The 25,080-nt window shown below is 40.0% G+C and overlaps 1 protein-coding gene across 2 annotated transcripts; it reads left to right on the top strand.

Moving 5' to 3' along the window:
* Positions 1–2,714: 2,714 nt before the first annotated feature.
* On the top strand, positions 2,715–23,236 carry LOC132988231 (AP-2 complex subunit alpha-2-like). Of its 2 annotated transcripts, XM_061055916.1 has the most exons (23): positions 2,715–2,969; positions 5,961–6,029; positions 8,260–8,402; positions 8,518–8,711; positions 9,177–9,306; positions 9,709–9,810; positions 9,922–10,030; positions 12,312–12,462; positions 12,825–12,993; positions 13,926–14,063; positions 14,149–14,331; positions 14,464–14,561; positions 14,978–15,209; positions 16,449–16,616; positions 16,905–16,994; positions 18,031–18,164; positions 18,925–19,007; positions 19,124–19,214; positions 19,503–19,625; positions 19,713–19,829; positions 20,443–20,512; positions 21,185–21,319; positions 21,452–23,236. In XM_061055916.1, exons 1-23 carry the CDS (start codon positions 2,903–2,905, stop codon positions 21,527–21,529), a joined length of 2,874 nt encoding a protein of 957 aa, XP_060911899.1. In that variant the 5' UTR covers positions 2,715–2,902; the 3' UTR covers positions 21,530–23,236. The 2 variants fall into 2 exon arrangements, with proteins under 2 accessions (XP_060911899.1, XP_060912556.1); XM_061056573.1 differs by lacking the exon at positions 16,905–16,994 and having other exon boundaries at positions 2,716–2,969.
* The last annotated feature ends 1,844 nt before the right edge of the window (positions 23,237–25,080 follow it).

Raw genomic sequence — 25,080 nt, 5'->3', positions numbered from 1 at the left:
CCCTCTGTCTGCATGTGTTTTGTTTGTTTGGCTTCCTGGCTTGACAGACAGTAGTCGGAGTCAGGAAGGCCATTAGTTAACTGGGTACACCTGAGTCCATCAGGACTCACCTTATTTGATTGGCTTCCTAAAATCTCTCTCCCCTCTTCCTCTCAGGAACCCACCAGCTGGTTTGCATTTGTTTCCACACATTACATTGCATGACTGATTCTAGGGAGAAAAGGAAGGTCAGAAAATTATAGAGGAAGAGGCAGCAAAAAACACAGGATTTTTGTGAGAAGACGAGACGAGAGAGATGGACACCTTTTGCAGGGCTTCCACTTAACACTTCCAGTGAAGCTGATCAGACACCAGAGGACAGGCCTGCAGACCACAGAAGGATGAGAAGAGCAAAAATGTGTTACAGCAGAAAACTAAAGAAGCTGGAGTAGATGGTCAAAGACACAGTGGAAGATAGCTTAAAGGGGTCATATTATGCCCTTTTTGGGGTTCATATATTTAATCTATGTACCTACTAAAGTATGTTCACAATAGCTAAAGTTTGAAAAAAGCACCGGCTCGCTTCTGACTCTCTCTAAGGCTCTGAAGTGCCCACGTTCAGAGTCCCCGCGTGTGCCACGTCTGATCTGATTGGTCGGCCTGTCGGCTCTGCCGAAATTCATCAGTCGCTCAGCACGGTTCTTGGAAATGTCACGCCCCTTTTACCATATTGGGAATGCAGCCACTTTGGCTCCGAGGGGAGCAAAAACAAAGAGAGTCAAACCACACCTGCAGCAAGCAGGTACACAAAACGGGAAAATACATTGTTCGAAGTTTGGTGTTTTCATTCCCACGTGTATTTATTTTTGTTATTTATATTTTTTCCCTTCACTGCCTCCCGCCGGAGATGGTGCCGGAGTACTTTAAGTCCTATGTAGATGTTTTTGGGTCACTCCGTGTAAATTTATATGCAATGTGAAGCTACGAGCTAAAGAGCGCTACCATTAGCCTGCTAAAACAAAAATGCAGCTCGAGACAAGGACGATTTTGTCCGCCACTTGTCCTTAGCGCTTAATTATGGTGCGTTCTAATTTGATAACTCCTTTGTGCAAACTCGAGTGGAGAAGGATTGGAGGTGTGTCGCTGGAGGAGAGCGGAGGATTCAGTGTGTCGGAGGTGTCACCAAACAGCAGTTTGTTTTGGTTTCATGCTGGTTTAAGTTCATGAAAAAGTGATTTAATGTTTTTTTTTTAACTCTGTCCAAAATGTTTAGAGCAATCATAAGGATATTGATTTTAGTTTAAATTCTGAAGTTAAACCACTTCTTTGATAAAGATTATGAGGTCCCCTGTTAGGATTTCAGATTTGATTGTTTTTAACCAGACCCAATAGCAAAACCTGCTAACAGGGTAAAGAGGAAAAGGAGATGGAAGGCACTGAATACCTAAATATGGGCTGGTTGGAGAAGGCACATGATGAAAAATTCACAAGAGTTGCGCAAACAAACAATACCACATGGAGAGGTTCCCGTTATGACGCAAAAACAAGCTTTGTTATCGTTAGATATATGGAGATCTCAAGAAAACAACTGAAATTAACTTCTTATGACGAGAAAACAAATAAAATAAAATAAACTGAGATATATATCCGACTTGGGCTTCCATACAGTTCAGAAAATGTGTAAAAGACGAAAAAAAGTGAGTTGAAGGAAGACAGAAATTATGGGGCGCCGATTGTAAAGTTGCGCACACTACAAATAACAACAACATTTCTCCACATTTAGCCCTAAAAAAATAACTTTTTATTCACATTTAGAGAAATATTTGTGAACGTTTGTGAATAAAAATGTGAGATAATTTCATTGGCAAATATAAATGTTAAATATTATATCTAAATGTTGAATGTTTTATCTAAATGTTATATATAAATGTTAAAAATAATAATGTTTCTAAACATTTAGTTTACATTCTAAATATTTAGCTTTGATCCTATATACTTAGCTAAGATTGTAAATATTTATAATCAAAGCTAAAAATATAGAATATAAACTAAATATTTAGCAACAATTTCTAAATATTTAGCAACGATTTCTAAATATTTAGCTAAGATTTCTAAATATTTAGCAACGACTTCTAAATATTTAGCTAAGATTTTCTAAATATTTAGCTAAGACTCGAAATATTTAGCAACGATTTCTAAATATTTAGCAACGATTTCTAAATATTTAGCTAAGATTTCTAAATATTTAGCTAAGACTCGAAATATTTAGCAACGATTTCTAAATATTTAGCAACGATTTCTAAATATTTAGCTAAGATTTCTAAATATTTAGCTAAGACTCAAAATATTTAGCAACGATTTCTAAATATTAGCTTTGATTTCTAAATATTTAGCTAAGATTTATGCAAATTTACTCTACCGCCCACCGGAAGCACCACAATAAAAGTTCGAGGAAGCCAATAATAGCCAATAATCATAAATATAGGCTTATTTTTGTTACAGTGAGCCTGATTAAGTTTTTTCCTTTTGTTGCTAAGGTTGATATTAAGCATTTACTTAATTTTACGTTGAAGTTACATTCACTTATTGTCAGTCATTGTGTTTTCTTGATGTCTGTAAAACAACTCCGTGTTACATTTTGTTTTTCATTCAAAAGGAAACACTAAGGTTGTTTGCGTAGTGCACCTCCACATGAATGGAACGCGGCCCTTCTTTATGTACTAGGTGCCTTGCGGGGGTAATGGGACGCAGCCGCAGCTCGTCTGGTTCCTGTCTCAGACACATGACAGGACTCCGTTGTACTACACAGCACCACACACGGCTCTGCTCGTAGATTAGCGAACTTTAAACAAAGTTGCCCTTCACGGTCAGGCTATTTTAATATACGGAAGTGACAACGGCCCGTTAAGAGGGAGTAAACAAGATGCCTGCGGTCTCTAAAGGGGATGGGATGCGTGGCCTGGCGGTGTTCATCTCTGACATCAGGAACTGTGAGTTTGTTTATCACATTCAGAGACAGCTCATGCTCACAAACAAGCTGGTGTAACATGAGTAAGGGTTGCGAACTCAGCGGTCTGAACATGTCTAACAGTTCCTCTCTTCCCTATTTCATTAAACATTTTGGCAACTTTAACTCATCAACAACTCTGAGTCAGCTAGCTAATTAGCGTTAGCCGTTAGCTTCGCATGCTAACGTCATTTCGAAGGGCGTGGACCGCTAACCTAACTGTCACATATCTGTGTGGCGTTCAAGGGCTTCGTGGTAAAATTTGTTTTTTTGTTTAGAGGTGGTTATAAATGGATTATTTGAAGAAAGTCCCAAAAACGCATAATTCACAACTTGTGTGGGTTGTAAAAACAGGACAGTTTCCTGCTTCAGGTTCAGGACATTCACAGGTCAAAAGAATAACAGCTCCAGGGTTTCTGTGGTTTTAACTTTTTTAACGAATAGATTTCAATAGTTCCCAATGATCACAAACCTTTAGTAAAGACTTAATTAAAGATATGAGGGGAATAAAATGACTTAAGTAGAAATAAATAAATACATGCTGGAATTAATGCATCTATAAAAATAACAAATAATACATTTTGTTAATGTTATTTCTATTTCTAATTTTATTTAATTTTATTTAATTATGATAACATATTTCTACATGTAATTGTCTCTGTGATTGTTAATTGCCTGATTTAGTAATAATAAAATAATATATATATTTTAATGTTTCTGGTTCCCTGCTTTCAATATCTTCTATATCTTGAATTACCTTATAACTGAAATGTGCTGTATAAATAACATTGCCTCGCCTTGCCTATATTTTATAGTTATTTATTTATTTCAGAATTTATACATTAATCACTTCTTACATTTCCACATCTATTTATTTCTGTATTTCTGTGTCCATATTGTACGAGGAAAAGTATAAATACCATTTTAGGTGGTCACTCTGAAGTGGGATCAATAAAAGTGGAAATGTAGAAATAAAAACATGAATGATTTAATAAATAAAAAGATGAATAATTGTGTACATTTATCAATACATACATATGTTGGAGTAACAAAGTAAATACATGAATAAATGCAGAAAAAAAATACTAAAACATAACAATAAAGCCTTTCATTAACAATTAAACATTAGTATCCCCATGCAAATACTTTAATTTTTCCATTCCCACATTTACTACGTCGTCACTTTACATAAAAACGTCTGCCATTAGGGTGTAAAAGCCCTTTGAGTAGTCAGAAGAATAGAAAAGCTCTATACAAGCTGTTATCCATTGAGCATTTATAAAACACATCAATTTGATAAACACATTCAAAAGTATCTACAGGGCAGAATCGTCCTCTCTTCTCTCCTTTCTGTCCTGTTGCGATGTTCAGAAGTTCAAACGGCTATTTCTCAGCTGACACCCCGGGACTTGGTGCAATAATGTGAACTATTTATGATCGTAGACACTTTCAGGATGTTCATTATCTGTTAATTCCATTGATGCAGTTTTTAATTATTTGTGTCTCTGTTTGTAGACCTGTTTTGAAATGTAACATTGCCTTTAAGGAGAATGGTAACAGTTATCATCTATTGAAAAATGAATAATGGAGATGACTCATAACTATTTCTTACTTGGTTTGAGGTTTTTGTAATACACTCGTTTCATGGACTAATATCCTGACTCGTCGATGTCAACATTGCTCAAGCACTGTAGTTAGTTGGTAAAGTCCTGACACAACAGCACACAAAGCTCACATTGGTCTACTTGTTTTTTTTATCAGTCCACTTATTCCTGCTCGCTCCTGCACGTACAGAGAAACGATCAGTGAGGCAGTTATCCAGCTAAAAAATGCTTTTGAGTGAACGAGACGACAGATGAGATTGGCTTGAACAGTTCCCCCTGAAAGAAATGCAACACTTATTCAAACATGCATGCCTCGGTTAAAGAAGTGGTTCTGTAATGTTTTCAATTTTGTGCATTGCACTAAATGTAGATCGTCGTAAAACAGCAGAAGACCACACAGGTTTTCACTTCTGACTTTTAAGAACAGGAACCTCAGGATAAAGTGGGCAGAGGCTGGGCAGCTGTGGCTCAGTTGGTATATACAGAATATAAAAACATGTTATAAGTTATTTTCTGGGTCTTTTTGCCGTTATTCGATAAGAAAGCCGCAAAAAAACAGGAAATGCTGGGAGGAGAGAGCAGGGATGACACGCAGCAAAGGGCAGAGGTCGGGTTGGAATCCACAGCCGCTGCGACAAGCCTCTGTACATGGGGCACCCAACATAAGCGCTAGGCTATTGGCGCTCCCTTTGAACGATTAAAGTTAGATTATTTCTCTAAATAAATAAGCTTGGACCCTGAAAAATAAAGAATAATTAGAACTTTCATCCAAAGTAGATCAGATAATATAATCTGATTTGTTACTTGCTTGATTTTATGTAATCTAACTTGTTCGTCACGTCCACATTGAGCAGAACATCTTAGTAATATTTTCATCACCTTAAATTAGAAAGAAACAGGAAAAAAAGGAGCAGTTTCTATGTGTGGAAAATTGGGCTTCTAGCCACTAGTGGCGCGTATCTATAGAGTAGTCATCAAGGGGAACGCCCACAAAACATCACATCTGGTTCGCGCTGAGGGGGAAAACAAACCCTTTAGACACAATGATGAAGGGCTGCTTCATCACTACAAATACACTGAAAAATAAAAGTCTAAGGTTTTATATTTTACCCAACCGAAGCACAGAGCCGAGTAGGAGAGACGGGAGGCTAGAGGACGAGCTAGAGGACGAGCTAGAGGACGAGTTTAGTTGCCAGTTGGATCCAAAATTAAAATGTGAATTATTTTCTCCCACGGTACGCCCCGCCCCCAACTATGACGCGCATCGTCTGTATCTATAGCTTATCTTAAATAGATTCAGCAGTGTCAACAAGTAATAGAGTGATTAATGATTAATTATTAACATGTACTATATCTTGGTTGTTTTGCAGGTAAAAGTAAAGAGGCAGAGATCAAGAGGATAAACAAAGAACTGGCCAATATCCGCTCAAAATTTAAAGGTAAGTGTTCAACTCTGACAAACCGTTCTAAGTAAATATGGATGACTGAAACACTGATTCATAACACCTGGCGTATTAGTTAATCGATCCCACACTGGCTAACTCATCTCTGAACTGTTTCTTGGCTATGTGCGCTCTCATGGTTTTCAGGGACTGCTTTAGTTTCTGCAATGTTAAACAAGTCTCCGTCTCACTCTGTTGTTGATGTTGTTTCTCCATGCAGCCACCTGTTCTTCACTCACTGACTATTATTAGTTTGCTAAACAAGCTGCCTCCTTTGCACTGTCCAGCATGCTGGCATCTGTATTGTTTTGTCTTGGAGATCCTTTAAGGATAGACAGATAGTTTAGTATCCAGTGTGATGTTATCAGAAAGAGCTTCCAATGGCACCTGAGTCCTGACCATCGTCCTTCGATCAAAGTACTTCCATGACTTTGCAAACCAAAAAATACAATAAACATTTGTTTAACTAATTACTATAATATTTGTTGTATCTTTTTTTGTGTGCAAAAAAAGTGTCACAATGAATGATAACAAAATGTCAACTACAGCAAACATTGGTTTCCATTGTAGTTTCAAGGAAGTCGCTTTATAAATCAGGCGACCTCCTGATTAAATATCTGCATGTTCTGAAACACACACTTCCAGTCAAATGTGATATCTTGTGCAGCTTCTTGAAATCACGAGGAAGCATTCCAGTAAATGTGCTATCTTTAAATTAATGGTAGGTAGTTGAAATTTAGAAGTACTTTTGTTAAAATAATCCAAATAACAAAATCACCAAATTACCTGCATGGAAAACAAAATACATATCTGTGGTTGTGACAGACTGTAATAAGTTGTTTATGTCTACAGACTAATCTGCCTTATTACACACACACTGCTCGTTCACTCTTTGCACATGAGCTGAGTCCTCCACAGGCTAAAGCTTGCTTGCTAGCACCAATAGCAGAGAAATGTAGCGGGGTAACAACCGCCTCCCCAACAGCTGCTTGACGACTCGTCCTGCACCATAAGTGAGCCTGTGTGTTTTTTAGGTGGCTTTAACATTTCTCCGGTGTTATGTTGAAAAGTCTAGCTTACTCGTGAGAATTTCCTCAAACTGCCTACCTCGGCATCAAGGGGAAAACATGGAGGTTATTCAACTTCCTTTCTAGCTGACTGCACAGTGAAAGGCTAAAATCAACAAAACAGTTGTCCTCATAACCAATGAGATTCCTGACCAGCTTTCTGAACAGTTCTTTGAACGGTTTCATACACAAGTAGGTCTGTTTCCACTTACTATTGGACATTTACATCATCTCACAGAAGCCCCCACATTAAATATCTGTTATTCTAATGACTGCTTTTTTTTTGGTTAGCTGTGATCACCATGACATTACAGGATGGCTAATCTGTAGGACAATAAAAATGATGAGTATAGCTCTCCAAATTGTATTTTTAATCGCCACACGGACGTATCGAGCAGGCCCTCTTCTTCAGAATGTAACAGGCAATTTTCACAAACATAAACAGCTGAGCCTATTTATACATCTCCAAAATAGGTACCAGTCAATGTCGTATGTCTACGGGTCGTAGGCCTCTCAGAATTTCCAATCTGAAAACTGTTTTCAAATTATAGCTAAGAATGTTGATTTTCTTTTTTTTAAACTTCAAATATCTATCTGAGTTTAAACATGAACTCAAAAATATAACAAAAAAAAAATGAGATTGAACTTAATAAACTCTGAATGTGCTTATCAGTAGAAGAAGAAGATATACTTTATCACTCCCGCGATGGGAAATTCGATTTAAGAGACATGCTTCCCACACATGCACTAATGGAGAGATGTCAGAGTGAGGGGGGCTGCACACAGCGAGCGCTCCTGAGCTGGTGGGGACGGGGGGGTTTGGTGCCTTGCTCAAGGGCACCTCTGCAGTGAACTGGCACCTAATTTCCCAGACTTGGTCCTTGAACTGGCGACCCTCCAGTTCCCAACCCAAGTCCCAATATAGACTGAGCTACTGCCGCCCCACTCATTCATTCTGACCATTTCTTATCAGGCTATAAAGATTTAGATCCTCCTTAGATCCTCATTTTGGTTATAAAATGACTTCTTAAGTGCCTGCTGCACTCAAAGGTTAACTTCAGAGTGTTGAATTTCTGTATTGACATTGTACAGACATTCAAATCCTTCTTTGTCCGTGTTTTTGTGTGGATGTGTTTTTGTGTGTTTGTACGTGTGGACAGGAGACAAGGCTCTAGACGGCTATAGTAAAAAGAAGTATGTCTGCAAGCTGCTCTTCATCTTTCTGCTGGGCCATGACATCGACTTTGGACACATGGAGGCTGTCAACCTGCTCAGCTCCAACAAGTACACAGAAAAACAGATTGTGAGTTTGTGCTCATTTTCCGCTACAGTAGTTGAGAGCGAGTTTGTGGTATAATATTTCTCCTTTTGTAACATGGAACTGCCCTCTAATAACATGTTTCCCGCTCCCCTGTCAGGGTTACCTGTTCATCTCGGTGTTGGTGAACTCCAACAGTGACCTGATCCGTCTCATCAACAATGGCATTAAGAATGACCTGGCGAGTCGTAATCCCACCTTCATGAACCTGGCCCTGCACTGCATCGCTAACGTGGGCAGCAGAGAGATGGCTGAGGCTTTTGCGTCTCAGATTCCCAGCATCCTGGTTGCAGGGTTTGTACCATATGCCTCAGTGCATGTTGATTTTAACCAGCTACAAGTGTCAGGCATATATCGCCACGAGATGACGGGCTGATGGACCTTTCTTGGCTGTCAGAGTAACACACTGTGTAATGTGTAATATCTTGATTTTTTTTATATTTGTTACGAGGAGACATTATTATCCACATTATTATTCAGGTGGTTTAAAATATTCTGCCCATCTTTGATTTGTATTTGCTCCCATGTACAAGGTATATTTGGTTTCTTTGTTGTGTTCTTTAAAGTCAAATATCTGACAGAGTAGCTGCTCTAAGGGCTGTGCACTCCATGTGTACACACGTCACAGGTTTCTTTCAAAGAATCATGGCTGAAATCTGAAGGATTTTTTTTAACAACATTTGTGTTTTTAATGTTTTTAATTTGTAATTCTGCATGTATGGGGTTTTAATGAAGTTGTACTTGACCTGCCTCTATCAGGGACACCATGGACAGTGTGAAGCAGAGTGCAGCTCTGTGTCTGCTGAGACTCAACAGGATGTGTCCTGACCTGGTTCCCATGGGGGAATGGACAGCACGAGTGGTCCACCTTCTTAATGATCAACACCTGGTAAGAACATGTAATGTCTCAGGTATGAACTACTCACTGAATCAGAGTAGGGTTTGAGTTATTTATCTATCTACTATAAAGAAATGCCAAAGAAAAGTTAACTCAAACTAAAGGGTATATAATCAACTTTGATTAAGCTTTCACCACACTGTTTTACCCCTACGATGCACTAATCAAATCCAACTTCTTTTCATTTCAAAGTAGATTCAAGTGTTGGTGTTAAAGCAGCTCCAAAAAAATTATTTGAAAATAATTATTTGGGAAAAGCATTTATGACATCATGAGGGATAAGTGTGCTTTTTTTGGCCCGCTCACTCTCATCTGTGCTCCTAAAGCTGAACCAGGAAGGTGTTACAGTGTGATCTGATGTTTTGTATTTCTGTCTTGTGTGTCTGTTTTCAGGGAGTGGTGACAGCAGCCACCAGCCTCATCACCAATCTGGCCCAGAAGAGTCCTGACGACTTCAAAACAGCCGTCGCACTGTCTGTGGCCAGGCTCAGTAGGGTGTGTGTCTTCCTGAAATGTTTCAACGATAGCTTTATCTCCACACATCCAAAGATAATGTCTTATCGTAGCACCTAGTGATTGATGTGTTTATTTGTCTTTTTTGTACAGATTGTGACTTCAGCGGCCATCGACCTCCAGGACTACACGTACTACTTTGTCGCTGCACCGTGGTTGTCCGTGAAACTGCTGCGCCTGCTGCAGTGCTACCCTCCACCTGGTATGGTACAACACAGTCATGCAAACAGTTTATAAAAGAGAGGACATTTCTAATGCTGATATCTTAAGTCTCGATCATGTTGACAGCTTTTCAGTCCATTACTAAATATTATAACAACAGTGCATGCATTAATTAACATTATTTAACTGCAGATCCTGCATGTGTCCAGGACAAATTTCATTACAAGAGGAAACAGTCTGCCTCATCTAAGTGAACCACATATAAAAAACATCTTTACTTATTGCTATTTTTGTGGTCTCCAGAATACCTTTCCTAGTATTAATATTATTATTTTGATTCTTGTAATTGCCCTTTCTTCTATTGCCAGGTCAAATAATCAGCTTTCTGCATAAGGTAATTAATGATCGCATTATCATCAGATGCAACTATTGTCAGTCCCATTACCATCCCTCTAGGATAGCACTTAGGTTTGTAGCCTGTAGTTTGTTGTAGTCTCTATTAGGACCCACATCACGACAGGAGTTGAATTCATAACTCCGTCTGCAGCTCTCTTCATCTCTACTATTACCCACAACACCCTTCTGTGCATGTCTTCAGAGGCATGTAGAGTTCATTTCTCCTCCATGACAAAAATACATTTCTCAAGAGCTTACATTGAGCTGTGTGTTTTTAGTGAAGATCAATATGTGTCGGTGTGTGTCGAGTACAGAGCAGCAATTAAAGACGGTGTGTAGCCTAGCTTAGCATTAAGACAGCGTTTGGACAAAGATAGCAGGCGTCATGTGACCAATGAAGTCTAATGTGATTGGGTGGATGTTTGTTTAACTTGCACGGGAATCGATTGCTATCCTTTGGATTCCCGGGGGTTTGATCTGAAATTTTAAACAATACACTTTTTGCATCTGACTTTTGAAACATCGTATTTTGCATCTGAATTTGGTCTTTTGAATTTTTAACCGTTTACTTTTTAATTCGGAATTTGTGACCATTGAAATAATTTCAGTGTGTGAATATGAATTGCTGGAAATTCAATGGCTTTTAAATTGAAAAATCAGATGACACAGATATGCTTCCATACTTGTAAGTGGGGTCAGTTTTAGCCCTGTGTTGCATTTCTGCCACATTGAATCACGTCATGTTCATCGATTTTTCTCATCATTATTTCTTAACATAGTGCATTTTTAATTAACATCATTCATAAAGAAACACAATTCATTCAAATGTTTAAAATGTGTTGAAATACGTGCAAACGGGAAAATGTCAGACAGCCATGTTGTTTGAATTTATATTGATGTGTCATAATTGTGTAAATATGTTAACAACATTTCAGTACACAAATGTTGCCACTGTAGTTGTGCAATCAAGACAGTGCTCGCTCTTCAGGAGCTTTTGTAAAGAAGTAAAACTTAAGATCTGAAGTTTTTTTTAAAGGGGACATATTATGAAAAATCCACTTGTACAGTGTTTTTGAACATATATTTGGGTAACCTGAGTGTCTACCAAACCAACAAAATGTGAAATTAACCCATCCAGTCCTTTGTTAGTGGTCTGCATAAGTCTTACAACACAGAGAAATGAAATGCGGCGTTTCAAATTTGCTCTCCTTGTGATGTCACAGTGGGATTCTGGTAAAATAAAATACCCTCCTGTCCCCTGGTATCTCCACCCCCAGCCTAGAGCAAAACTTTTGTGCAGATCCGCCATTTTTATTCTCGCTAGTGAAGGAGTGATGTCTTCCGGGAAAACCAAGGGGGGGGGGGGGGGGGGGGGGGGGGTCATTACATTTAAAGAGACACACACACCAAAACGGAGCGTTCTGAGAGAGCTGGTTTATACAGGGTCACAAACCTCCTCTGGTGCTTGATTCATGTTATATTTTGATCAAAGCACAGCACAGATGTTTCATTTAGACCACAGGGGACTGTTTGAAAAGGGGGATAATATGTCCTCTTTAACCTCGGTATTTTGTGATACTATCAATCATTAATTTAACAGAGGATGTATTGTTTTAAACATGGGGTATCCTAAAGTATTGAAGTATGGAAAAGATTGACAACATTAGTAGCCTACACAAATCGTTAATAATTATTATAATCACTTATCAACTTTATTGAAAACAATGTTGCTGGTTCAAAGCTCTGGAATAGGATTCACTAGATGAAGTGGTTTTTAACACTTGATGGCACCAGAGTAAAAAAAAAATGAAATGATTGAATTTCTCTCCATGCATTGTAAATACAAACTACATATTAAAATGATCTTGACGAGGGTTTAAAAAAAAGGCAGGAAGGTGTTCAGAACATGTGCTTTGTTGTTGCAGAGGATGCAGCGCTGCGGAGTCGTCTCACAGAGTGTCTAGAGACCATCCTCAATAAAGCCCAGGAGCCACCCAAGTCCAAGAAGGTCCAGCACTCCAACGCAAAGAACGCTATTCTGTTTGAAGCCATCTCCCTCATCATCCTCTATGACAGGTGGGTCTGATTCACTCTCACAGTCCTGCTCGTCATTGAATGTATGGAATAACACAGAAATACAGAAGTGTCTGTTTTGTTTGGGGAATTTTATCGGGATATTGCAGAGGCTGAAACACTGAATTAAAAACAATAAGAACAGAGTGCCAAACTTTCATTTTTGTGCTTTATTTATTATTAACTCAACACCCAAGGTACAGGCAAACCCACAAGAAATGGGTCCACTTTACAGTGACGTGTGAAGGTTCATGCTGTCATACCTGCTCTTCTGGGTTTTTGGATGCCATAACGTGTATTTACATCTGAGAATGTAAACACATCTGAGATGGCTCATGTGTTATCTCATATGTCTTCTCTTCCAGTGAACCCACTCTGTTGGTACGAGCCTGCAACCAGCTGGGCCAGTTTCTGCAGCACAGAGAAACAAATCTCCGTTACTTGGCTTTAGAGAGCATGTGCACTCTGGCCAGCTCTGAGTTTTCTCATGAGGCTGTAAAGACGCACATAGACACTGTGATTAATGCTCTAAAGGTGAGTCCCCTTAGTTGGAGTTATTCAGAACACATTTGCATTCAAAAAAGGGATTTTCAAACCTTAAATGTAGTATTTTGAGCCAGAATTTCATATCCTTTCTCCCTAGGAAATATGCATGATTAATACTTTTTAAGTAACTTTAAAAATAATATCAAGGACCTTTCTAATGACCTGATAGGGCAGTAGTCTTTTGTTAAGATCAAATGACAAACAGTCATTTCAATAGTGTATTTACTGGTTCATATTCAAATTTGTTCATTTTGTGTTTAAAGTTCATCTATGTAGTCAGTCTTAAGTGAAAGTTTTTTATTGCAGACTGGAGAGCAGCACTGAGCGCAGATCAGGCAATCAGGTCACATCCATTTGAGCCACGTGTGTAAACATGATGAGTGGCTTTAATTGACAGACAGGGGTGGTCAGTGATGTGTGAGAGGAGAGTGGTGGAGACACTTTCAGTGGCTCAATTCAGTGTAGGGAAATCAGCAGACACCACTGGTTTACAACCCCTGATGGATTGTTTCAGCATTATGTGTCAACAAATGCCATGGAAAATAATATCCATGGAGATGAGTTGAGTTGTACAGCGTCCTCTGTGATCTTCCAAGCCTTTTCAAGTTGAGGAAACGTTGAATATAAAAAGCACGCCCAAAGACTTGACAATCTCATTCTTCCTTAAAGAATAGAAAAAAGTGATATATCAGGATGTTAGGGGTTAGTGGAAAAGCTGTTGTATCTGTAGTCTCTGGTTTGATTCTCCCGTCATCATTTTCTTTCATCACCTAAACAATTTTGGTTCTGTTGTTGTACAGTCATTGTCTCTTTCTTAAATTAACTGTCCTCATATAAAAGGCTGCTGTTGAATCCATGAAGCCACAGTACAATCTGCCAGAGGAATTAGTTTTTTCATTAAAAGTTTTTTCTTCATGCAGACAGAGCGAGATGTAAGTGTTCGCCAGCGGGCCGTGGATCTGCTCTATGCCATGTGTGACCGCAGCAACGCCAAGCAGATTGTGGCCGAGATGCTGAGCTACCTGGAGACTGCCGACTACTCCATCAGAGAGGAGATAGTACGTTTCCAGTACATAGATGGACCCTGTTTAGTTCCTGTGTGTGCTGCTCTCTCTTTTTCAGCCGCTTGCTTCTCTTCCTCAGGTGCTCAAAGTGGCTATCCTGGCAGAGAAATACGCTGTGGACTACACCTGGTACGTGGATACCATCCTAAACCTCATCCGCATGGCCGGTGACCACGTCAGTGAGGAGGTGTGGTATCGTGTCATCCAGATTGTCATAAACCGGGATGAAGTGCAAGGTTACGCTGCCAAGACAGTCTTCGAGGTGGGGGAAGAAGTTGATACCATATCAGCCTAAAGCATGTTTCCATGTGCAGTTAACTTAGAGTTGATAAGTGTGTGGTTTCCTCTATGTTGTCCCTAACCTCACTCTGTCATGCTTTGTCGACTCTCGTAGGCGCTACAGGCCCCTGCCTGCCATGAGAACATGGTTAAGGTGGGGGGGTACATCCTGGGAGAGTTTGGAAACCTCATTGCTGGGGACTCACGCTCCAGGTACGAACAGCTTCCATATGATAAACTCCACCTTTCTGTTCATTTCATTCATTTTGAACTAAGCCTGACCTGAGCAGATGTTGATTTGCCCAGTTTAAATAAGTGCCTTAAGTGACATTCATTTATATCAAATAAACTCTTTAATACAGTTAACAGCACTCAACAGTTAAAAAAAGCCTCTTCTAGTGAGGTGTCCCTGTATCTCCACACGGTTATCTCTTCTGTTTAATCATAAAACCATTTACTAAAGCAGCTTTCTATTCTGAACTTTTAAATTCTAAAAGTTGTCATGGAGTCTTTGACCAGGCTGGAGTCTGAAATAAAAACTAAAGATGCCGTAGTGTTTCCTGAGCAGAAGTGGCTCACTGGTGAAACATATTGCTTCATAAGTGTGTTGTTGTTGTCTTTCCCTTCAGCCCTCTGGTCCAGTTTAACCTTCTCCACTCCAAGTTCCACCTGTGCTCTGTGCCAACTCGGGCTCTGCTGCTGTCGGCCTACATCAAGTTCATCAACTTGTTTCCAGAAATAAAGACCACGATCCAAGACGTCCTGCGCTCCGACAGTCAGCTGCGCAACGCTGATGTGGAGCTCCAACAGAGAGCTGTGGAGTACCTACGACTCAGCAGCATCGCCAGCACTGATATACTGGTTAGTGGTGAAGCGCAACTTGAATGTTGGCAAGCGTAAGGGCCATTGCACACTGGGGTCTGTTATGTTTTTTTAAATTGACGCATGTTAAAAAATCATCATGTTAAGAATCATGGGAGTTCTCTCTGCTACTCCCCCCCCGCCAATTGAAAACGAACTCCATAGCCGTTTTCACATATGCACTCCGGATAATATCTAGATAATTACAGGAGGACTGCTCCGGAGATTCTCCTGACCTAGCCGTTCACATATCCGCCTCACAGCGGGAGACTATCCATGTCACAACGTTATAATGAGAATATTTGTCTTTATATCAATGCTTTGTGAAATCCAATGGAATGACAACATCCACTAAAGAGTGAAGAACAACATACTGACGAACAGAAAACAGAATGCAGACGTTTAATTACGTGCACGGAGATCGTAGAGGTCGCGTGCAGACACTTTAGCCGGTCACTGTATAAACGTCATTCTCTTCCTATTGGCTTAAGGTGAATCCTCCGGAGTATATGCTGCCGCGTTCAGACATCAGCTCACTCTGACTTTCTGCGGATAAAATACTAGGGGTCTGGCCGGAGAAACTCCGGGTAAAGTCTGTGTGATAAATTCAGCTGCTGGCGTTCACACATGGCCTAAAGCACCTCCGGGTAACCTAATCTCTAGAGTTTTTCAGGAGACTTCCGTATGTGTGAAAAGGGTTCATGTTGACCGTAGTGTAAATGAACGAGCGAAACCGACCTGAGGAAGAGAATATGTTTACCGACGATGTATCTGAGTATATTTTATATGACGTTTTTATCACAGCAGCACATACAGCAACAGAACGGCAGCTTTCAGTAGCAGCTCACGCTTCAATATTTAGCGGTATTTGATGTAACATGTTGTTTCCACGGCAACGATAACCATTCTGTCCGTCATGGCGGTCACCACGACAAGACACGTCCTGTTACAACTATAAAATTACAAAGAAATATATATAACATGGGTTTAGTACATTTTTAATGAATTTAGATTTTTCAATGTGAAAAAAATAAAAATATTGTACGTGTAACTGTGAGGCTGTAAAGGTGTTTTGTTATTTTCTAGAGAGATATGTACCACATCATCATAGGATAGTAGTGGTCACTCTGTAGCATCAGTTTATTCTATCATAGTATTTGTTATTTATTCATAGCCTCACTACAGTGGTGCTGTAGCTGTTTGTATTGCCCACACTTAAGCTGCTTTCTCCCTCTACAGGCCACGGTGTTAGAAGAGATGCCTCCATTCCCAGAAAGAGAGTCTTCAATCCTGGCCAAGCTAAAGAAGAAGAAGGGTCCCGGGGGCCACCTGCCTGACATCGACGACGCCCGCAGGAATGTCAACGGCAGCACGGAGAGCAGCGAGAATGCTGAAGCCTCGAAGAAGGTAAATCTGGAGGGTTTGGTTTGATCGTGAAGGAAAATCTTTTAGTTTCTCATGAATCAGATTTTCTTCCAGTGTTTTCTTAACTGTAACATTCAGCTTTTATTCTGAAAACAAAAACTCTTCAAGCAGTCAGGTTCTGTTTGTTGTTTTTGTTCATTGAAGGGTTTCAGCCTCTTTGCCTTTATTTCCCGCCTTTTCCTAACGTTTCCTAACCCTTCTCTCCACTTGCCTTGTCTCCTCCTGTCTTTGTCTTCACCCCTCCGCCCTTCTTCTCTTTTTCTCCATCAGTCTTCTCCTTCACTGATGGCAGACCTTCTCCCTACCAACAGACCCCGCCCTGCCTCTTCTAGTCCCATCATGCTCTCTGCTGTGACCATGGTATAAAGAACCAGAGACAACACATTATACTGAAGTCCTTAAAGATTCTTTACCACTGCCAAATTATGTTTGGTTGTCACCGTTCTCTCAGTTTTTTTTATTTTTCACATAAACTAGCTCTGAGAGGTTTAGCTTTTTGTTACAGCACTCAGATGTAACACTAGTAATAACAAGCTAACTGTATGTTTTTACAAAAAGGAATGAGAGTCTGTTAGGGACGCTGCTGGTGTCTTGTGTTGAAGTAACTAAAGGGAAATGAACAGATGGTCATGTAGCCTCCAGACTGCCTTTCGCTCCGACGATCTGGTCATTTTCCCTTCCTGCTTCTGGTCCAATGGAAGCTAGACTGCTAACATTAGCTAGATACTCACATCTTCAAAAAGAGGTACAAACACACCTGGAGCTGACAATGACTCGGCCATGTTGGAGTAATGCAGCAAAAAAACAACAGTGTCATTAAAATGATTAAAAAGAAAGCTAGGCTAACTAGCTTTCATTTTTCAAGTTGAATACAAACTCAACAGCTTGACTGACTGTTATAAAGTGACCTTAAAGGATAGTTTGTATTTTTGATGAAATACAAACTATCCCTTTGATAGGATAGGTATGTTGTAACGTATATATTGTGCGCCAAAGTAGTGCTAAAAAAAAGTGGCCTGTGGACAGTAAAGTAAAGCGCTGAAAAAATCTAAAGAGTTCACTTACTTCCATCCCCATTTATTTTTTTCGGTGGGTTTTTCTTAAATTGATCCAAATAACGTGGTACAAACGGTCCGGTCTGCAGCGACGTATAGCCTAGCTTCCATGCCGAGCTGATCGGCATCTCCTGTGGCTTAAACACTTACGATTCACAAGTACCTCATACTTCAAAAATACCAAACTATCCCTTTAAGGTCCATATTTAACGTAAACCAACAGCATGCTACATGAAACACAATCCCTAAACCTCTGTTGTCTTATATATTTTAAACTTTATAGTTTTTTTTTATTAAGATCCTTTTTGTTAAAGATGTTTTTGCTGATGTTTTTCTCCTAGGGTTCCGCCCACCCCTTCACAGACCTGCTGAATGTAAGCTCCCCCCCTCCGGCGACAAACAGCCTGCTCGTCGATGTGTTTTCCGACATCTCCAAACCTGCAGCTCTGGAAGTGTGTGAGGAAAACTTTTCCAGGTGGGAAAAAGGTGTAAGCTTGGATGATGACATTAGCAGAGAAATAGAGTTAAAAGCCATCCGTTGAATAGTTGTAAAACTTAAAGTTCAGTCGGACATTCTCTTTTTTGTGATGGTTGAAGTGTTTATTGTAGCAGCAGAACATAGTTTGTGTTTAGAGTCTACGCTCTGACCTCATCACGTCTTGCAGATTTCTTTTAGATACAGAGCAGAGGTGGGCACAGTTAATCAAAAATGTATCGGCTGATGCAGGTCAGAGCTGGTAATAGCAAAGCAGAGGAAGAGACCGGAAATCTTGACCAGAAAATTGTTATGATGTGTTATCAGGTGACGGAGGATAATGATCCAAGTCAATTGTGAAATCAGTGCAGCTTGAGTTGTCTGTCTGATCTAGCTCACAGGTGATGCTCATTGATTCCAAGTTCTCAAATTTGAATTTCTCTCCAGCTGTTAAAATTTGACACGCATAAAAAAAAGAAAATAAATTATCATATCTCAGAGGAACAAACTTCACAAACACCTGGTCTAACATTTCCCAATGTGATGTGAATGTACTGACTGCTAAACACTCACATCGTTCTAGTTTGAACACAATTTTTAAATATATAAATTTGGACTGAGCCACCTGCGATAAAGAAGGGTTGAACAAAGCTCGCTTCATAAACCAAGCAAATAGGCTCCAAGTCTAAAATGTTAAAATGATCATCAATTTAAAAAAAAAATGGAAGCTCTTTGTAATTGTGTGTTTGCAATTTTCCAGGTTTGTTTGTAAGAACAATGGTGTTATCTACGAGGACCAGCTGTTGCAGATTGGCCTCAAGTCTGAGTACAGACAGAACCTGGGTGAGCCGCTCCTTTAATTCTGCTTTTTGTCAAATGAGATTGTTGTTTTAAATCTATTTTAAAAAGGTGTGGACACTGATCAGATTTGATGAGTTCACCTGCTGTTTGTCCCACAGGTCGCATATATGTGTTCTATGGCAACAAGACATCCACCCAGTTCGTCTGCTTCTCCTCCTCTGTGACCAGTCAGGACACCCTCACAACTCATATCCTTTCCACCGCTTTGTAGCTTCTTGTTACAAGACTCCTTAAATTTCACCAAAACGACAGATCATTACGTCCTGTGTCACACACCATGTTTGTGCTGTCTGCTCGGGGGGCACCCACCTTGTAACCGAGATAACTTTCATGTCAGCCCAACAGAGGTGCTGCCTTTTCCATATCTAATAGTTAACTATTTCAACAAGTACTAGAGTATTGGCTCTTCAACCTGCACTTATGACTGCATGTGAACACTGAAATTCTTCATCATCATCCTTGACAGTAGCCTCCACAGCTGAATGTGCACTCTAAGACAGTAGACCCTGTAATAGAAGGAGGGGCTCAAGTCCAGCAGATCATCAACATCGAGTGTCTGTCAGATTTCACAGATGCACCAGTACTCGACATCTCGTTCAGGTTGGTGTCTGAATAAGTACGTAGCTTTTCATGCCTATAGCTTTTGTATGTATGCTAATTTTTTTGACTCTGTGTGTGTTTAAACAGATATGGTGGAACTCTTCAGAACATCGGAGTGAAACTTCCTGTGATGCTGAACAAATTCTTTCAGCCCACTGAGATGACATCCCAGGACTTCTTCCAACGCTGGAAACAGCTTGGAGCGTAAGTCTCTCTCTGCACCACTGTCCCATTCAGGAGTAAATATCACACCTGTATCTGTCTCATTCAGGAGTAAATATCACACCTGTATTTGTCTCATTCAGGAGTAAATATCACACCTGTATCTGTCCCATTCAGGAGTAAATATCACACCTGTATTCGTCCAGTCAGGAGTAAATATCACACCTGTATTTGTCCATTCAGGAGTATATTTCACACCTGTATTTGTCTCATTCAGGAGTATATTTCACACCTGTATTCGTCCATTCAGGAGTATATTTCACACCTGTATTCGTCCATTCAGGAGTATATTTCACACTTGTATTTGTCTCATTCAGGAGTAAATATCACACCTGTATTCGTCCATTCAGGAGTATATTTCACACCTGTATTCGTCCATTCAGGAGTATATTTCACACCTGTATTTGTCCCATTCAGTCGCATCAGATTGTGCTATTCAATATGGATATCTCTTAGTTTCCCAGGAGTGCCAGTTGATGGAAGTTCTGAATGAGTGGAATATTTTTTTTTCCACAGGTGGATTTTGTTATGCAGATTTCAGTTTGAAATTCTTTGATTGTAACATGATATCCTGTGTCATCCTCTGTGCCCTCAGTCCTCAGCAAGAGGTCCAGAAAATCTTCAAAGCCCAACACCCCATGGACACAGAGGTCACCAAGGCCAAGGTAAAAAGAAAGGCACGGCTGCATCAAGTTAATGCAGGAGCTTCAACGTGCTGCAACGTGTTTCAGAAGTGTCACAGAAGTAACTTATATACTTTACTTAAATATTATAAATCTTATCCGTTTTGGTTTTATGAAAGATGAGGTTCTAAATAACTAGGGCTGTGGCTGATCGGAGTGCAAACGTGAGCGTTGTCAGGAGGCTTATGACCCACCCCAGCTCCGCCTCTTTGGCTTTTTTCTAGGTTGACCAAAAGTTAGTTTGAGACAACATTTTCAAAATTCACCCTCAGTAACTGATGGGTGATGTTACTGAAACTACGTCTATGTTCTATACAGTCTATGATCTACACAGATCTCCTTAGAGAGAAAAAATCCTCCAGAATGAATATAGTAGTAAGTTAAAATCATCGATGTGATTCTCTGCAGTAGGCTTGTCAAAACACAAAATATCTTTCTGGTTTAATTCATACAAAACACTTTTTGGAGATTAATTTCAATACCTGGTTTAAACTGCTGATCTCGGCTGTTAATCTGTGATCTGATCACCTCAGGCGCTTAAAACTGGGGCTGTAAACAGTGTGTAAGAGTTCTTTTACTCATGAATGTGCTTATTTTGTATGTCTTTATAATCCTAAACGTTTGTAATGTCTCCTCTCTGTGTTGTTTCTGCAGATCATAGGTTTTGGTGCAGCTCTGCTGGAGGGTGTGGATCCCAACCCTACAAACTTTGTTGGAGCTGGAGTCATTCACACTAAAAGCACTCAGGTGGGCTGCCTGCTCCGACTGGAGCCCAACCCACAGGCAGAGGTAAAGACACACACACACACACACACACACACACACACACACACACACACACACACACACACACACACACACACACACATAAATCCCAGTCTTTAATCATAGAGCCCGTGTAACTGTGTGTTTTCCTTTCAGATGTACCGTCTGACGCTTCGGACCAGCAGGGAGTCGGTGTCTCAGAGACTCTGTGATCTCCTCTCTGAACAGTTTTAGACTCCACACTCAACATTTTATACCCCTTTAGTCACCTAGCCTCACTGTAGATTGAAATGATTTTGTACAGTGTAAATTGTTTTTTTTATTTGTCTTACTCTACATGTAAAAGAGCTCTCCTCGTATGTTACTGCTTTAAACCTGCCTTGTCCTCTGCAGACAGTGGAGGAGGCACTGAACGCTGCTCCTGTCCTCAACAGCTGTGAGCCGTTTCCTCTGCCTCGGTATTTATGCAAACCTTTTGATGAAACTTTCAGGAGGCTTTAATGAGATTGAGTCAGTTGAAATTCTTGTAAGCTAAGCAATGATCTCTACAGGTGATCGAGTTGTTCTGATGCTTTTCTATCAAACTTTTCTTCTTGTAGTGTTTCACTAAATCTTGCACAGAACTGGGAACTTCAGCTTTCCTGATCTCTAGTTCATTTTGCACTTTAGGTAATAAAATTTAATCACAAAAGTAGATCATTAGATTTAGTAAGAACTTTTTGATTGTCACATTAAGTATTTTTTTTACTTATTTCAACAACTTTAGACTCTTGTGATCTCAGGAGGAAGAGCCCAGCTTTGTACTGTGGTATTTCATTTAGCAAAAAAAATAGACTTTTCATGCTGCAAATGTGCCTCTGTTGGGTGAGTTACAGACAAAGACTGTATATAAAAAGTGGTTAAAGCCTCTTGGTTTCCAAAGCGAAGCAAATTCAGGATGACCTCAAGCTGCATTCTTTCTAATGACCAGCAGGGGGCGTGAAAAGAAAGTCCTTTTGTAATGAAACAGATGACTAAGTAGATTCAGATTCTTTATTGTCCCAGAAGAGGAAACTTGATTTGCAGCCGGAGCACAACCAAGACAAAAAAACACAAGGACAACATCACCGCTAAATCTCAATTACAACAATCTGAAAACACAACAAAATATAAAAACAATATAAAAAATCAAACTAAAATCAGTCAAGAGCTCAGACCAAAATGGGAATTCCTACCAAGTTAGTAAAGTGCAAGTGTGCATAAAGAACAACCAAAGGGCTAGTTGCTATTTAATAAATCTATTACAACAGGGACAGATGAGACCTGGAGACTTTGAGTCCTCCTCACAGGAGCTCTAAAACGACGACCTGAGGGTAAAAGCTCCAACTCAATGTGAACACGGCCTTAGCTCTCCTCAAGTCTTCTTCAGTACAGCAGGATTAGATTTTTAAAGTCTACAAAGGGAATGCTCTGGGGCAGCAGCTGTTTTCCAAAGTGCCTACTACACACTACTAAGGAGTGCAGTATGTTCTGTATACTGCGCTTGTCTTGAGATAACATTTGTTATGAATTAGCGCTACACAAATAAAAGATTGATGATATGTTCGACTGTAGTATGACTGCCCGTCGGTGATTGTTCGGCAGAATGTCTTTAAAAGCTCTGACCCGGCGCTTTGAATTGTGGGAAATGGTATGCGAGGTAGACTAGTCTTATGCATACTGAATCGATACAGAACGACATCCTGGTACTTTTGGCGTTCTGCGGATCTCGTATTTGTTTGCATACTGCATTTTGGCCGGCACGTACTACGAGTATAGTAGGCGGTTTTACAAAAAACAGCCAGTGATTCCCAAAGTGGGGGCCGAGGTTATGACTGGGGTTCATTTCGAGAAGACTTCCAGGTTAATGTAAGGCTGAGAGTAAATCTTCACCAGACGTCACAACAACTTAAAAAAAATATATGAAGATATCTCGCCCTCAGCTTCACCTGTTCAATGGTGTTTAATAAAGAGAGCCACGCTGTCTGGAGACGCTTTACAAAAGAGCATATGGGATCATATGCAGGAAGGATTTCTCCTTTGTATTTCTCTCGTTCCTGTTGTCCTCACTTCCTTGCTGCTGAGGTGGAGGTCGGAGCAGGCCGTGCATCAATGAGGACGGCGGTGGTTGTGGGGACGACACAGTCCGATGGTGGTGGCTGGGCGTCAGGGACGTCAGGTGGTATTAGTGCCAGAACACCTCGCTGAAGGTTGGGGGAGCTCTGTCTACTCGAGAGCCTGGCTTCTGCTGCCGGTACAAGGCCATATTAAAAATGAAGGCTGAGTGTCGGTCTCACAGGCCTCCCAGACTTGAGAAGATCATGTAGCGAAAAACAACCCAAACTAGTCATTGAAATGTTTTGCGCGGCAGGAAGTATAAATCTTAAAAATATTTTTTATTTATTTTTACCCTCAGAGAGTCAGGATACAGTTGAAGTTTGTCAAACCTTTTCATCCAAAGACGGTCACTTTTGGCTCCAAAATGGCGACGGTCAAAACTCGAGGTTACCTGGCTTTGTCCACTTTTTGTGTACAGTCTTCATTTGAGAGCTGTCTGGTTCAAAAATTTTTACAACTTGTTTTCTTTATTGACTTTTTTTTTTTTCCATCTTAGTAGCAAACACAATAGTGCCTGTGACACTTTCTCGCTCTGTCAGAAACACAAAGGTCCTACACACAGTCGAGAGTAATCGTCTTTAAGTAAGCACTGCCGCACTACGACACTACCCTCCCCACAATGCTTTTATTCACAACACTGCCAAACTGTGTCTGTTTTTATTACATGTTGTGTTTTCTGTTTTATAAAGTGTATGTTTATCAGAATTATTGATGGCTTCTCTGTTTTTGTATTGAGACCGGCTGTGTACGGGGGTGAAAACCATCACTAGTGTAAAAACATCACGTTGTAGTTTTACTGTGCAACATCAAAACTAAAGAGAAAAGTCTTACACTTAGCAACTTTGATACTGCTCTCGTTCCTGTTATAAACCACGAGAAGAAGTAGCTAGTTATATGTACATCACGTAGGTGCAGAGAATGAGGAAGAAGATATCCCCGCACACTCGCTCAAATGCCACAAAAAGTTTCAATTCATCACAATCAACGTTTTGACCGGCGCTCTTCTTTTGGTGATCAGGTGATTAAGACACATTCATACAGCCAGATTAACACACATATATCGTTTACAACTGTGCAACTCTGAACGCACCAAATCTATGGAACAAATGAGGAACTAATGGTAAAATAAGTCCTACTCTACCGTTAGTTTATGAATAAGTAATGGATATTCATCCTCTGGTTTAACTCTCCACAAGAAAGCCAAAAAGTAATGCACCGAGACATCCAACTGTTCTCTGAATAACTTCATTAAGAAGTACAAATCAAAAAGACATTGTTTCAATATGTTGAAATGTTTGGTCTATATTCTAAAATTAGACATTAACTAGACCAGAGAAGTCTACTTGTGATGTTTTTAATGGAAAATTTAAGGGATTTACATTTTTTCAAGACCAGTGGACTGCGTCCTTCAAAAGTCTCTGTCGATACCTTTTTACTTTTCAGGTCCAGTGCTCGGTTGTTTAAAAGCTTTGATTCAATAAGAATGATCCAGATTTGGTAATACCCTTTTTTTTTTCCCCTTACCCCCATCCTTTCCCCCCAAAGAACCTGGATAGGAGCAACCAGTACCATTTTAAAGGGGCCTTCACACTAATCTGCCACAGGGGGCGCCAAAATCCACACAAACTGAAATATCCTCACAGTTAATT

The sequence above is a fragment of the Labrus mixtus genome, chromosome 1 (genome assembly GCF_963584025.1).
Source record: "Labrus mixtus chromosome 1, fLabMix1.1, whole genome shotgun sequence".
NCBI classification, from domain to species: domain Eukaryota; kingdom Metazoa; phylum Chordata; class Actinopteri; order Labriformes; family Labridae; genus Labrus; species Labrus mixtus.
This window is presented reverse-complemented; position numbering and strand designations above follow the sequence as displayed.